Below are 16,830 nucleotides of genomic sequence, written 5' to 3'. Positions count from 1 at the left end.
CAGCTTTACTTTCTGGAGTCTAAAGATGTTCCGAAGCATCCTTCCAGACAGCGGCTTATGCTCAACGTCACCTGGTGCCGTAGTCATGTATGCCATGCGCCGTGTTCATTGCACCTGGATGTACTGAGCAACATCTAGCAACACACGAGGGAATCAAACGCTATGCCAGGCACGTCCTGACCGAAAGAGCATCGCGTCACCGCAGGTATATAAAAATCCCGGCCAGCCGTGACTCTAAAAAACACAAGCGTCAACCGGTGCGGAGGAGAGAACGGGCCTGCGGGCACGGCGCATGCGCGGTCTGCGCGACAGCCAATGAGCGCATCGGACGTAACATGGCGCCGGCTCAAAAGGAAAGTCTGGGCCCGCGAAGAGCGAGATTATTTCACTCGGTGAGGCCGCCAAGATGGGATCGTGCTCGCCACTGCTGCTGCTGCTGCTCCTCGTCGGCACCGGTGAGCGACCCACATTTTCACTTGCGCATTTTGCCGAGATGCAGCATCTCCGCAGAATTCGTGGCGCTTCGCGGCTAGAGAAATCCCCGCGAAATCTGTACACCCATCAAAGATGTTTAAAATGCGCGTTTTCTATTCTCTTAGATTGATCGACTCTCCGGTACGAATATGAAATATGTATTAGCTTGACTGCAGAAACACGCCGTTCATTGTGACTTGCTGCTCCAGTTTGTTGAACCAAGCTCTCTACTCGAACACCAGTTACGAACAGTGATGGCAAAATTAACATCAACAGGTAGGCGATAATCCAACTGAAACAGAAGTCAGGAAGTAAGTCTACGTTCCGGCCCCCACATGGGAGCCCTGTTCACGAACAAGGCTCCTACGTTGCCGAAACGGTTGTTTATTATTATTATTTGGTCACTTTTCCGTGTTCATTTAATATCGGCACCGCGAGCGAGCACGTGCGTGCGTGCGTGCGTGCGTACGTGCGTGCGTGCGTGCTTGTAACGCGAGAATATTCAGCTGCTTCAGCTGAACATCCCACTCCCTCGGTTCAGCTGAACCGAGGGAGTGGGGGTGTAGCGGATGCAGGCGCCCCCACAGATTCCATTGCAAGGGTGCATTGCTCCTCCCCACCGCCCCCAGCTTTGGGGGAAGACTGCCCCTTTCCTAAATTAAACCTTGGTTTCACAATGACAAAAAAGAAGTTTTTGTAGGCGAAATAAGCCCCGGCTCCTGCCCCCAGCACTCAAGATATACTTCCGGAGCCTCTGCCGATACTCCATAATCCTCCATAATCGCTACTGTAGGAACGCGCAGATTTTCGCAGCAAGGTTGTTGCAAGACCAGTTCGCAGTCGTTTCTACAGTAGCAATGGGGCTCGTGGTTAACACGTGAGCATTCGCACCACTTTGTGCTTTTGCATACAGCGGAGCAGTGAAGCTGCCACCCAGTCGAGACGTCCATTACTTAATGGACTGTGCCCAGCTGCGGCGCCCGCCTGCGTGGAACGCCACTTTTGGCGCACTCCTCCGTTTGGCCCGATCTGCTTGGAGCTCACAGACGGGCGGCATTGCGCAAACCTCGGAAGGAAGAGCGCTTTGAAGAAAGCATCCTTTTGGTGCACAAGGTGCAAACGAGAGCGCTCCACTTTCGATACGCGCATTCCAGACTCAGTTACGCAACAGACCTGCTTTTCCGCCGCCGGCACGCGAATGTGGCACGACGCGTCCTGCACAGCGGCGCTTGACTAACGGCGAAGCTTCCTTGGCGGCGACCCACTCCCAAGAAGGAAAACGGCCCCGTGGCCAGTCAAACTGGTTACGGGCGTCGCCGCATCAGACGTGCGCCGCATTCCTGGCGCCGCTTCTTCGAGAAACCGGGTCTAACGGAACTTCTTTGTCGAGCACATCTGCCCACCACTGGGCGCTTCCAAAGGCACTCGTGCTGCGTGCCACGTTAGTAGTACAAACCGGTCTCGCCCGCGCCATGTGCGCATTGTGAGTTTGCTGCTTCCTACACTGTCGCCTCAGCGGCAAAAACCTAACGATGTACGGATGCAGAACGCCACGGATGGTCCCCCGTCGCTGCGCCCCAGCCCTAAATGAGGGGAGCGTCGGTCCGGTGACGCTGTGCTACGATCCGGCAATCGCCTCGTATCTGTGCAGCTGATGCTAGAAAGCTTCCGCCATATAGGGCCAGAAAAAGAACACCTTCTGGCAGTTTGTCTACGTCTTTGTTTGCTTGTTTGTTCGTTTTCTTTTCATTTCCGTTGCACACACTACACAATATTCGATTAGTAAATACCAACCAAATGCACCACAACCTACTCACTTAGTTACCCTGTTGTTCCTACTTTCAGTTTAATAGAAACATAAATGACATTGACTTTCCTTACAACTTCAGTTTCTAAGAGTGTATGCTTCTGTAAGAACACTATGGCCTCCAGCGGCTTCCTCTCTGAAACTTTTTTTACTGCTCAGATGTTCCTATTAGGAAAATGCCATCACGTTCGGCCATACTCCTTGAATGTCCATGATGTACTTGTGTCGCTGGCTCAGGGCCACTTCAACTGGCAATGATCAGCCGCATTAGTATGGTGGGCGAAGAACAGTTGGAAGTAAATCTAATTCGGTCAACGCCACGAGAAAGAACTGTGCAGCAGAATAGAATGGGTTGATATGGCAAACATTCGCAAGTCACAAATAACAGCTCATCTACGTGGTACGCGTGTTAGACGAACGACACGAAAATGCTCAGGCGCGTCCTCTGACCAAGTTAACTCGCGCTCGTTTACCATAACAGAGAAACAGCTGACCCAGTGTCGCTCTCATGCGCTAAGCATTGTCACGCGAGAGCCTTAAATGCCCCGTGTCGCAGAAAACGCGGCGGCGTTGTCCGCGAGAGAAAAGTCATACCGAAACACGCAGGCCCCCCGCGTGGCCAAAGGCGTCACTGAACTAATTGAATTTTTCAAAGAAAAATGCGTAAAAAAATTATAAAGTATGACACACACGCAACCTACAGGCAAGATATTGTCGGATAGTAATTGAAATATACGAGCGAACCTATTTCTGTTACACGGAAACTCAAACCCTTTTCCAGCTGCCGTTTGAAGTCTGTCTTAATGGCCGCGGACGCTAGGTATGGATACTAGGAAGACCTAGTGAGTGGGTTGTTGTATTTGACTTAATGAAGTGTGTTAGAGACATATACTGATGAATGCTATCGCTTTCCACTCTTAACGGCGAAGCTCAAGTGAGCTCCAAGTTATGACCATATTCTTAAAAGGCATATATATGAAGGGTTAGCTTGAGTCGACTCCTCTGGTATTTTCTGCATTTAATTATTTATTTAGATGAGATTCGTTATCTACTTATTGATCCCACAGGAGAGAAAGTGTTCATGATAGCCGGAGGGGATGGGCCTAGCTACAAGCGCGGCATGTGATACTGCAGGTTCAGTCAATGTCGAAAGAATGGGAGTGAGAAACGAAATTTCTAAGGTTGTACGTCGTATCGATGCTTTTTTTTTTTTTTTTGCTTTCCGTTGTGTAGCTCCTATTCCCACATTGAAAAATGCTTGAGCAGTTAACGCGAAGCACGGGCACGAAGCGAACAGAGACAAGCACGGCCTTGTTCTCGCGCGTCAGCATCTAAAGCCGCGTGCAATCAACAGATCTACGCCAAGCCGCTTTAAAAAAGAAAGGCCGCGAAATTGTAAAGATGTCGTCGGCCAGGGCCGGAGAAGTGGCTGTGCTGGAATTGTTGGGGCCCGGCGTCAGCTTGCATGTTGCTTTGCGCCGCACATGGCTGAAGATAACAATAATAATAATAATAATAATAATAATAATAATAATAATAATAATAATAATAATAATAATAATAATAATAAATTGTAGCGTCCGACGTCCCTAAGCAACTCGCTCGCTGTGATAGCTTGGGGGGGGGGGGGGTAGTTTCGCCCACCTCTGACGTGTGCACACATTCCCAGAGCCCAGCAGACATTAGCATTTTTTGAATCCGTAGCTGCGGGAATCGATCCAGTGATCTTTCAAAAAGTACATCGTAATGAGACATAACGTGATACAAATGATCGCAATCAATGCTTATAACTTCACTCTGAAATTTTAGCAACAGCGAAAAAAGAACTATTAAAGTCTTAAAATTTAGAACAGAAGTTATGTTGAGTAAAAATGTACAAAAAATAAAGAAACATTCCTGAAAGGACAGCCCACTGGCATAGTTGTGTGCTCGAAACGGTATTTGTCAAGCTAGCTGGGGCACTGAAAGGGAGCGACATGCCCCCACCACCAACGGCGAAAAGGTGAGGGAACAGCGCAGCCATGTCTGGCAACGCACATTGTGGCCACGCGCCGTTTCGTCACTTGTCGCCACACGGCGAGAACGGGGGGGGGGGGGGGGGGGGGGTCAGCTTGCTTGAAAAAGCCGCTCGTTTATGGTCAATGCTGTCCTTATGCGTGGCACGTTCTTTCCGGCCTAACTTGACCTGACGAAGAGCGACCCAGTTTTGGAAGAGAGCGGACGAGGTTGAACGCACGTTCTTGACCCCGTTCCGCGCACGCTCCACATTTCGCAGAGCTGCACACACTGCGCTTTCCTCGACGGCGCTTTCGAGTCTGGCACACCGCAGCCGACAGAAGGTGTCGCCAAACAAAGTGCCGGCCATAAGGCACGCTTGACGGCCCCTCGCGCGCAACTGCTGTCCACGCAACAGACCGCCTGCATCGTTACGGTCGATACAGCCATCGGACCACGCCCGGCAAAAACGTCGCCGCAGAGGAGACATTTTGCTAGCCCGAGCCTCATATGTTGTGCGAGGAAGCTGTGCTAATTGCTTGTTTTGCTGCAGTAGAAATTGCTGCTGACCGCACTGTAGCTGTTTGGAGTTAGCAGTGACACGTGCACTGAAGTCGGGAGAGGATAAACAGCCAGCAGACTACGTGCAGAGCAAGCAAATCGCGCCATGTTGGCCCCTGTACGAACGTGCATTGTACCCGCGGGGCTGCGCGTGGGGAGCAGCGGTCCTTGCAAGCCTCTGTCGCTGTGTTCTGGAGCGGTCGAGGCTAAATATTCCCCCTGTACACGCGACACGTTAACTATCCATTAAACAAATGCCAGAAAACTTGGCACCGCGAGCCGTGCGCGTACATCTCTACTATGAATCGGTTCCTATATAGAGGTTGAGGTTTAAGGTATCACGCAAGAGTGCGCTTGTATTCTGGTATTGCTGTTATGCAGCACGGACTCCTATCGGCCTCCTCAGTGTTACGCAGTCCGACATGCATGTGCGCCCTGTGCTCACGAACGGATTCCATGAAATGCCTTCGACAGTTTTTCTATACCACCTACTCGGTGTTGTATGTCACTCACAACACTGCTTCTCCCACATTGTTTGCGACACTAACCCCTGCTGGTTCAGGCCGGCGAGACACTTATGACGCTGCCATCAATATCTTTTTTATTCATATCCTGGGATGCAGTAAGTGAATATTAAAAGACATGACAGACCCCTCTGTTCTGTCTCATATACCAGTTAGTATACATGTCCGGCAGAAGCAGCAAACAAATTACCCTTCATGCTGCCTCTCGCTTGAACGCGAACTAAGCGGCGAAAACACAGCGCACACTAAGCCATCAGCCCTCGGCGCGACTAGACTCTGTACCCCCGCAGACCGCTTTCAAGATATGACCCGCGCTTTTCGACAAATGCAAAGCTCTATGTGGTTCACACTGCCGCGTTCTATTCCAACCCTACGCAAAGCAGCGTTGACTAAATATTCACTGCAGTCCCGGTGCCAAACTAGTATAGCTAATAGCAGTGAAAATAGTAAAAATAGCAAATAGTAAACGGCAAGACAGCCCAAAATTAAAATAGCAAGAGCACACTTATTCAGCCCTTTGAATAATTCGTGCGGGCACAAAAGGACGCCGCGCAACATTACGAGGAATGTGCGAATGTCCAGTGTACATGGCGACAACGCTAGCAAGTGCAGACGCAGTGAGAATCGCACACAACAGTGCATCCGTGGCCGCGGTACCGATCCTCGAAAGTACGCCCATTAGCGAATGATTTTCTGGCGGCGATGCACCGAGAAGACCTTCTCATTAAGATTCACTCCACTGCGTCAGCTTTATAGCTCATGATTGCAGGCCGTATACACTAAACGGCTTCGCAATAGCGCTTGAGATACATTTTAGGCACTGAAGGAGCAATAGTAAGTGCCATAAATTTTGTGAAAAACTGAGACCGAAAACCTAAGACGGCAGCTTTTTGCTTCTAAAAGAACAGTACCTGTATTTGAAAGCAGTTATAAACTACGTCACGTAAAGAAATCGCAGTGTCGTGTTTCAATCGGCATTTGCGCAGAGTGGAACACGAGTGGGCGGTCTGTCCAATAGCCGCGCGCAATAGCGAGGAAAAGGTAAATTATCCGCAAGCAAATTTAGCGGTTCGTTATTTGATAAAGAAAAATCTCCACAGTTACGTGATAATCGCTCGCGAGAAAGAAAAAGGATGTGTACATACCAAGCAGTGTTATACGAATCATTTTGCAGGCAGCTATCTATCCAGCACCACTGCAAAGTGTGGACCGACGTTTGCGCACTTGTAGCAATTGTGTGTGCGACGCGTGTCCAGACAGCAGTAAGACGACTGCGACGACGACAGCGTTAGCAAGGGTGCGATAGCGTGACGACTGACTTTTTGTACTCGGACGAGGACACGTTGCATTTTTTTTTTATTTGCGACTTGGGCCGATCCCAAAGGCGGTGTCTCAAAAGCAGCCATAATCCATAAGAATGTGAGAAATAAGAATATGCAGCCGTAAGAATGTGAGAAAGTGACACGCTCTTAATATACCAACGGGATGCGACGCGGACAGAAGCGAACGGCAAGCTTGAGTGACACATTTCATTTCCCAGTCGGGATTGCGCAATCGTCAGAGGCGCCAGACGATTTTTTGCACGATATATTGACCCAAGCGCAGACTTTTTTCCTGTTCCGTATGCGCTGTTTTTATAATGAATTGCCAATTAATCGGATCACACCTTAGTCCTGTCACTAGTTTAGATTATGGGGTTCTACGTGCCAAAACCACTTTCTGATTATGAGGCACGCCGTAGTGGAGGACTCCGGAAATTTCGACCACCTGGGGTTCTTTAACGTGCACCTAAATTTAAGTACACGGGTTGTTTTCGCATTTCGCCCCCATCGAAATGCGGCCGCCGTGGCCGGGATTCGATCCCGCGACCTCGTGCTCAGCAGCCCAACACCATAGCCACTGAGCAACCACGGCGGGTGTCACTAGTTTAGCTAATCACGCACGGTGGATGTGATGTCCGCCAAAGTGAGCCATTGAGAAACGCTCCCTGTGTAACGGAACATTCTGGAAATTAGGAAAAATTAAAAAGCGTGCAGATTGCTCAGCAGCGTTCTGAAACATTACACCACTTCAGTGTCGTCATCGGTGCCTTCGTGCTGACCAGTGATTGTAGCAGATGCCCGAACGGATTCGCACGAAGATGGCTATTGTGCGCCAACTGCTGCTCGAAAAACACAATACGCTCAGTTCAATTTACTGCGCGCGCAACATGAATATGGCGGTCGGACATAATCACTAGCACGGATGGTACATTCTAGAGCGATCACATTCGAGGATTCGATCACTTTCGGGAGATTTCCCGTTACTCGGCGCTGGACGCGTCGGCGTCTAAGTGAATTACTGACACTCTACCTGGCCAAGCTAACGCAGTCGGTGAAAATCTGTTCTGAATCTTGCAGGTTTCATATGTCTCTTTCAAAACGCACCACCCACGTGATCAAATGTTTCGTTGCAGTGCACACCGTCTGCGTATTCCCGCCAATAAGGGCAACACTAGCTTCTCTGTACAGCGATCATGCACAAGAACAGTGTTAATAAACATGTTGCACATCCAGCGCACGTGTTGGAATCGTATACGTGAAGCAAAGCTTGAGTGAAGCGGTTAATTAAATGTTGTGCAACTAACGACGACATTTCGCATTACTTTTAGTTTATGCAACGTTAATCTCGTGCAATGCATATCCAGCACAAAGGACACAAGTTTATTATCGTGCAATTTGGTGCACTACAGCACTCACAAGCTATGCCGAAACACCAAATGAGGCAGACGTCTACGCAGTGATGGGGTGATGGGTGATGGGTGGGGTGAAAACGAGTTTGTCGCGTCGCCTTTTCGCTCTTACTCGCGCTGTCATCTACATACACGCTCTAAACCACCCCCGACGCGGTGTGCGCGACAGCGGCCCACAGCAGCAGCAGCAGCGGGAAAGTCGAAGGAAGAGGCAAAGAAAGCTTCGCTTTAGAATGATGTCGCACTTTATTCGCCGGAAAGCCGATTGATTGCAAATTATTGGACATCTGTACGAAGTAAGAATAGTTGTATAAGCTTGTACATTCACTTACTAATTAGCAAGCATGGTGTCACGCGCGCACAGGCTAAGAAGACACATCTAACTGGATGACCGCGGACACTCGCTTTCAAAACGCTGGCGTGAGGAAGCGCGGCAGCAGCAGCGAGCCAATTACCAATCGTGCTGCATCTCGCTTCAAGGCGAAGAGGCAAGAACACAGCGCACACGAAGCCATCAGCCGTAGGCGCGACTAGACTCTGTACCCACCGCAGGCCACTTTCAACATAGGGCCCGGCCGCGCCATCCGCAGCCGTCGTAAACCCCCCCCCACGCTTGAACGCGATGAAAGACGGCGCTTGCTTGCTCCCCACCTTCCTCCCACGAGATCGAGCCACCTTCGCTCGCACCCACAGCATACGGCGTGTGGTATCGCACTTGGACTTGATGCGGAACATCACGCCGACAGTGGACATGCGCCTTGAGTGGCTATATTATCGCCATCGCAATAAAATCAACCAGTTTGCTTTCGTCCGAGACCATTCATTCACTGCAAATCAGAGCAAACGAGAATCTGGTTGTGCCATACTTGGAGTAAAATTCAGCGCATCTACCGCCATTTTAAGCGCTTACATGTGGCAACCCTCTTCTGTCCCTTTCATGTTAAGGAAAGCAAGAGGAAACGGTTGCTCGCGCCGTGCACGACTAAAGCGCACGTCACGTCGCCTGGCACGAACGGAACATCGCAAATGCCAAACGCTTCTCGGTGACCAAGTCAATGCGCAAACAAACGTTGCGGATCGTTTCCTGGTAACTACAGCCGGCGTCGGTTCTCGTGCACACAGACGTGGCGCATATAGTGAACGAACAGCAGACCAATTGTTGCCTGTCGACGGCAGTCGTTTGAATAAGGAAATGTTCCAACAGCAGCCGAATCGCTGCGTGTTCTGTGTGTTGGCAATGACTTCCCCTAAATGTTGGAGCAATTGTGTCGCGTCTTGTGTGGATCGTCGTCCAGTAAGTGAACGAGTCCGGCTCGCGAGTGCGGGAACCATTCTGGCGTCGTGAATGAGATGTGCTCGCCGTGCTTATCCTTATTTTTGGAGCAGGAAGTACGTGCCACAAATCAAGGAGCACCAAAGGGACAAAAAGAAAATAAACGTTCAACGCTCGCGTCGAACCGTCATCGGCGCAAGGCGTCAACAGCTGAATTATTTCCTTATTCTGCCGCAGAACATTTCATGCCTGCCTTCACTGTACAGTGCGAACAGTTTTCGCTTGTCCGCCGTGGTGGCCAAGGAACGAAACAGTTTCTCGTTTGCAGCCTTCACTTAATCAGTGGCCGCAATAATTTCTTCATTAAATTATGGGGTTTAACGTGCCAAAACCACTTTCTGATTATGAGGCACGCCGTAGTGGTGGACTCCGGAAATTTCGACCATCTGGCGTTCTTTAACGTGCACCTAAATCTAAGTCCACGGGTGTTTTCGCCCCCATCGAAATGCGGCCGCCATGGCCGGGTCTCGATCTCGCGGCCTCGTGCTCAGCAGCCCAACGCTATTGCCACTGAACAACCACGGCGGGTTATTTCTTCATAACAACATTGGACCAGACGGTTTTTGGTCGAGCCCTATGCCGAAAGGGTTCCTCAAAAAGCAGTCCATGGTTACTGTGGCAGCTTCAATACCTCAAGTTGTCACGGCATTTCTTTTTCTTCTTGAAGTGTTCCCGAAAGCTCGAGCCAGACTACCTGGTATATACGTCATAGTGCGACGAATAGCAAACTGACATGTTTCGCATGTTTGTGGATAATCCTCCTGCTAGCGTAGTCATCCGAACGTCTCAACATATGAATCAGCCACATTAGTTAGCGGCAGATTAACGTCAATGCAAAGCAGATTAAGGTCAATGTATATTTGTTTTCATCCTTCTACAGTTCTCACTTAATCGTGCCGGGTCACACCAGTAATCCTGATTGAGTGTGCTCTATTTTAGCCCCACCCACTTAATTGCGATGCCAAGCCCGAGTTTAGGCGCATGTCGATGAGCCCATGCACAGGGTGCACATTGGCGATCGCCAGGTGGCCAGAATGAACCCGGAGGAGTCCCCAATTACTCATAATGACATCGCGATTTTGGCATGCAAGAATCCATAATTTATTTAAAATAAACCCGCCCCCCAACGTGTGTCACGCGAAGACACACCGGAGACCTTGTTGTCCGCCTGCCGGCGCGTGCCTTTTTTTGAGAAGAATGCAGGGAGTGTGTTGAGGTGATGACGGGCTCTGAACATTTCGAATGCACTCACGACGAACCGGGCCGGACACAGGTGAAAGTTGGTACAGACATCAGTGGATGAACAAAAGGACTGCGTAATTCGGCACGTTTCTTACCTGAGCACGTAAACACGTCCGCGAGCACTGATCAAGTAATTAAAAGCCGCTACAGCATTTTCAAGAATAACGGTGGAGGACGAAAGTTCTAGGAGAAGAAAATGAAAGTGAAAATCCTTGTCTCGCAGAGCAGTGGGAGCGCCTTAACATTGATCGTTTTGTTACACTACTGTAGCACATGTTGATTCTATTAATCAGGTTTTTCCAGGCATTGAGCAGCTGCGAAACACGGCTCACTTTATCCTACTTGAGCCAGATTGAATGACCTGGTGAAAGTTATGCGACGCGCATTCGACAGTATAGCGGGCGATATGGCTACGAATACGCTATTTGTTAGAGCATCCTGAAACGCAAGCTGGCCCCACACTCAAACGAAAGTGACATTTTGTACCCGCGAGGATAATTGGAGAACGGTGTTTCGAGCTCCAAGTGGAATGAATGGCGCGCAGCCTGTTTCGCTCCGGGGTTGCCAGATGCATTTTTGCAGGGCAGCAAGCAACCTCCATTATGAAGGAATATGCTAACATGATGAGACTGTGCAAATAATAAATTGTTTTGGCTAAATAGAGAAGAGAAAAACGATTTCGCAAGCTGCTTAAAGGCGAAGCATCGTTGTTGAATAACTGGAAATTATAGAGCAGAAGTAAGCTCCTCCATGCTCAGCAACTGGCGGCAGCCGCGGCTCCCCTAACTGCCACAAGAACCACTCGCCTTTTTCGCTACAATCTTAATTTTTGGAGGCCTCAATCGAACGGAACGTCTAATAGTGAGTCCTTAAATCGAATAGCAAGGATTTGTGTTGAGAATTTCGAACATTCCCCCAACCCTTAACACTAAACTGCGCGGACGAAAAGGACGGGACAAGCGCTTGGCCCCGGCCGGTTGCTTTTCGCCCGCGCGTTTTCTCGAGCTGTTTACGGTGCAGTGTGAAACTATCCCACCTTGCTAACTTACTTACCCAGCGTCAAAATTCGCCTAAATGCATTAGTACATGCAATCGTTGGACTTACCCTAGTATTAGATTAGGTGGTTCCATCACATGTGTCCTAGTATTGGGGTTTTTCTAACGCGTTTTCCTAAACCTGCTGGGGGCGGTATCTTGCAGATCACTTAAATGATTAACCGTCGGATGGCGTTGACCTATTGTAGGTAGTGGACCGCTCGACGTCACTGCAGACGCCAACACTTGGAGCGTTGCACCATGCCGATATTGATGCGCGCCCACGCCACTATTTTTTGTGAATACGACGCGCCACTTCTAGATGTTCAGCAAGGCAATCAAGTGACGGAACTTCGGAGCACGTTCTGCATCTCGAATGCATGTGCCATCACACTTAGCGCATGCAGTTACAAACATTGTAACGCTAGAACAACGCTATGTATTTCCTTGTGTGTGCAGCGAGATTCTTCGTGTGATCCATAAACACTTGCCATGTTTGTCATTGACCAGCTTATACAGAGTGTAATGAAGTGTCAACACATTTTAAACGCCTTGTGAATCGTTTCTCAATGAACACATCTATCAGAGAAAAGGCGGTTTCTTCTGGGTTATCGCTATTGTATTTCGTTGCCCCTCTAAAAAAAATTAAAAATTAAGTTATGGGGTTTTAGTGCCAAAACCACGATCTGATTATGAGACACACCGTATAGTAGAGAACTCCGGACTCATTTGTACCACCTGGGGTTCTTTAACGTGCGCCTAAATCTAAGTACACGGGTGTTTTTGCATTTATCCACCCATCAAAATTCAGCCGCCGTCATTTGATCCCGCGACTTCGTGCTTAGCAGCGTAATGCCAAAGCCGCTAAGCAAGCAGGGTGGGTCGTTCGCTCTCTAAAATCAAGTCTCGTAGTTCTTTATTTTTTTTTTCGCAGAATTGAAAGCTATTGCGACAGCTTGCCATGCACTGCCGTGAAGCGTGTATGTCCGCGATTTTTTAGTGATTTTGCGAGTGAGTATTCTTGTAGGAACATCGTGAACTTTCTTTTTTCATTCAAAGAGATTGTGATTGAAGATCGCAGTTTACAGTTCGCTCAATTGAGAACAGAATTTTTCCATAACGCGCGCCCTCTGTTACTGATGTCGACATGCGTTAACTACTTCTCAGACTGGAAAAGTGTGGCCCACGCACGCCCACAAGCTCCTGGAGTCAGCGCGCCTTTTAATTCCGGTTTTTTCTTTCATGTAGGGTGATGAGTATACACCACGCCTACAAACTAAACCTTGAGTCCGCAAAGACAAAATCAAACTTTTCAAGCGCTCCACAATAATTCTGCGCGTGATCATTGTTTAGTGGCCTGTGCGGTAATCTGTACTAGGTTGCTACGAAAAATCTTGGTGCATTACGGAATTATGTCACTCTCACTGCGTCGAGAATGGAGTTGCACTCTTCATGGTGATGATTACAAGTGAATTCCCCTTTAAGACGGGGCTTTAAGAGGGTGGTATGTGTAACACTCCAGCATTTATGTTCGCATGCAAAGTTAATATATTTAGATATATTTTGATTCTAACTTGTTGCTGCCTTTAATAAATGCGTGCTAACACTAGTATTACAGCGACCGTAGCGGCAGAACACGCCGGAGACAACAGCGAGGTCGCGTAACGACCATCGCCGTAATTGTGTCGCGAATGTTCATGACAACAATGAGGTCGTTCCTTTGACACCGCTACATCACTAGGGAACATTTGAAATGAAAAATTCATGTATGCTGCCAAGACATTCTCCCGCGCGGCTCGTCCATTGAACATAGCCGTAGGTGCTCGCCCGCAGTGAAAGGAATTACATTCAAAAAGCGAGACAAAGTGCCTTTAAATGAAGCAGCAATTGCCGAGCTCTGAAAGTGGTTTCATGTCTTGTGCGCAAGCTCGATGCCAGCGCAAGGACCAGAACGTGTGCCGGAAGGACAACGGTCTGTTCGAGCACGAGCAGTACTGCGACTACTACTACGAGTGCGAGGACGGCGTGCCCACGCTGCAGCTGTGTCCCAACGGCCTGGCCTTCTCGGGCAAGAACCGCGGCCTCCTAAACAACTGCGACTACCCGCACAGAGTGGGCTGTCCCGACGACGACGGGCGCGTGATGGGCCAGAGCCCCCAGAGCAGCGAGAACTGCCACTGGCAGTACGGCGTGTTCGCTCACCAGACGAGCTGCACCCGCTACTGGCAGTGTTGGAACGGCACGGCCACCATCCAGCAGTGCCCTTTCTCTCTGCTCTACAATGACGTGATGCACGCCTGCGACTGGCCAGACAACGTGCCCGACTGCCAGAAGCACCCCATCTGCAAGGACAACCCCAACGGCCACATCCCCATCGAGAAAAGTTGCGTCCGCTACTGGCTCTGCGTGGGCGGATACCCGCGACTGCAGCGCTGTCCCGCGGGGCTCGCCTTCAGCCCGACCGCGCTGCGCTGCGAGCTGACCGACAACGTGCCCGGCTGGTGAGTACACTTCGTGTTCGGGGCGCGCAGTGTGCTTGACGTGCGCTTGCATGCAGCGAACTTCCGCCGACCACGCCGCAACCTGAGGAGGCCGAAGAGCGACCCCAGCAGCAGAGGCCTCGGCCACAGCAACAAGCCGCCAGACCGGCACCGCCACAGGTACGCCCGAGCCGCTATGGGAAAGACGGTCATGAACCGGTCAGCAGTTGAGAACAGACAATATTGGTGGAAGAAAGGTACAACGCAAAAAAAGAAGTTTAGAGGAAGAGAAAAAAGATTTAAAGAGATTGAAGGCACACAGTGCTACTAGCGGACAATGCAAAACAGACACTTGCGAATATGTGTCGCAATGCAGCGACAAATTTAGGCCTTAAGTTTAGCACATACAAATCGGGAATTGTGATCTTTGAGACTAATAATTACGTGATGTCAATTTAACGGGAAGGCATACCCATAGTGAAGCAATATGAATACCTCGTCGTATACATAAACGAAGGGAAGACTTACTCAAGTACTCAACAAGATAATCTCAAAATAAAGGGCAAGTGGAATGCAGAAATAATGAAACAAAGCACTTCGGGGCCACAATAAATGTGAGCTGGTGCCTGAAGTCTGGAAAGGAGTAATGGTGCTAGCGTTAACGTTCACAAATGTCATTCTCTGCTTAAAATTGCATATACTGTCGAGGTTGCGAGTTATAGAGAGCGATAGGCCGGTTGGCTTTGGGAGCCCACGGTAAAACCACAAATGAAGCAGTGCAGGGTGACATGGGTTGGGCCTCTTTTGAAGTCACAGAAGCGCAGAGCAGAATTAGTTCTGAACAAAGGCTAAGGAAATATGGATAGAAATAAACGGGCGGCTTTAAGTGCCCAAGTATATGTACCTGAAAAGCGCGGACAGAGAATGGAGCAAGAGGTCAAGAACGTTGGCAACCAAGTGCAGGGTGATGGAAAGCGTAAAAAGACAACCAGGAGTCATCAGAAGGAAAGTTAGAGAAACAAAGACAGTGTGCAAAGAATGGAAATAAAAATACCTTGGAGATTTACAAGAATGAGAAGAAATTAGAAGGGAAAATCTGCATTAAGGGAAGTGCCTTGCTATTTGAGGCTCATGCTCTTTGCCTTAGGACAAAAACATACCGGAGAAAATATTCACAACTAGATGAGGTATGTGTATGCTGCAGCAAAACTCCGGAGACCCCTCAGCACATCCTAATGGAATGCGAAGGCATACATCCAGTGAGGTCCGTAGGTAACGTACACCTTCCTGAAGCGCTGGATTTAAAGTGGACGGAAGCATGAACCAGTCAGCAGTCGAGATAAGGTAGAGACGTTTAAAGTATTGATGTAACAAATGAAGCGAAGACATTAATACGACCGGATCTGTTACAGGCACAAGTAGCGGTACAAGGTAGATAGAGAAGTTTTGATGAAGAGAAAAAAATTAAACACATGTATACAAAAAAAATTCTAGAATGAAAAGTATTATAGCATACCTGATATTATAAGAAGCCAACAAAGACACTAAGGACAACACAAGGGAAATTACTTGTACTTACTGATTGGCAATAAAGAAGTTATAAATAAATTGAATTGAAAGTGGATGAAAAACAACTTGGTGGGGAACGATCCCACGTCTTTCGCATTACGCGTGCGCTGCGCTACCAATTGAGCTACCGCGGCGCTGTTTCCCCATCCACTTTCCGGGGTATTTATGCTTTGCTAGTTAGAACTAACCCTGGGAGTGCTAGCCAGCGCACCACTCACAAACCGGGCACGACGACAACAACAATGCCTATACATACATAGATGCGTCGATGAGGTGAAGCACACCACAGCTTCGCTTCTCGTCCTTCTTCAGAGTGGAGGGGCTTTTGAATTTTTTCACTTATTTCATCTCGATTCCACTGGGTCGATTCAAGTATGCATGGTTTAGTAGTGGGCCGGCAGGCAGTTCCAATCCATTCTTTGAACACCGTTTAGGCGAGCGTGTTATAGTGACTTACATTTGCTCTTCGATGCAAGATGAGCCATAGTGTGTCGAGAGAATGGAAATACCAGTTTTTTTTTCTCGTATATTTTGTGAAACGTGCACGGAGCGAGAAAACAAATGCGATGCGTTCTTTACAAAGAGACGTCGAAAGTATATTAAGACAGACTCAAGCGTGCGGGGCAAGCCAACTGCACTCGAAGAACACTTCTAGCATGCCTTGCGTTCCATATCTCACACAAATATCACAAAGCGTCCCAAATACAAGGGACATGCTGCAGCTGTGAACACGTTAAACTTTCAATAGCAATTTGTTTGCAAAGTATTTTTGCATGTTATTTTTCGTTCTGTACCTCTACGTTTCTACCTGTATAACATACCTCCTCCTGCATGAGCCTGATACGGCTTACAGTATGAAGAAAAAGAAAGATACTACATTAAAACATTGTTAAGCCATGATGACCGTGTGGTTAACGTCCTATTATCATGCGTGTTCCATGAAATATAATCAGTAACGTAAACCAGCGAGTTATCTTACAAAAAAATTCCCCGACTATTACGATGCTCCCTAATGCGACATGCAGCTCTATACTTTTTATTTATTTATTTATTCGGTATACCTACATCGCCTGTACGGC

The 16,830-nt window shown here is 48.7% G+C and overlaps 1 protein-coding gene across 1 annotated transcript in view; it reads left to right on the top strand.

Moving 5' to 3' along the window:
- The first annotated feature begins 347 nt into the window (after window positions 1-347).
- The window catches only part of LOC142566579 (protein obstructor-E-like), a 34,711-nt gene continuing 18,228 nt past the window's right edge, over window positions 348-16,830 (top strand). The window contains exons 1-3 of the mRNA XM_075677418.1: window positions 348-455; window positions 13,630-14,203; window positions 14,260-14,362. Coding sequence (XP_075533533.1) covers window positions 407-455; window positions 13,630-14,203; window positions 14,260-14,362 — 726 coding nt within the window. The 5' untranslated portion in view covers window positions 348-406. The remainder of the gene's footprint in view (window positions 456-13,629; window positions 14,204-14,259; window positions 14,363-16,830) is intronic.

The sequence above is a fragment of the Dermacentor variabilis genome, unplaced genomic scaffold (genome assembly GCF_050947875.1).
Source record: "Dermacentor variabilis isolate Ectoservices unplaced genomic scaffold, ASM5094787v1 scaffold_13, whole genome shotgun sequence".
NCBI classification, from domain to species: domain Eukaryota; kingdom Metazoa; phylum Arthropoda; class Arachnida; order Ixodida; family Ixodidae; genus Dermacentor; species Dermacentor variabilis.
This window is presented reverse-complemented; position numbering and strand designations above follow the sequence as displayed.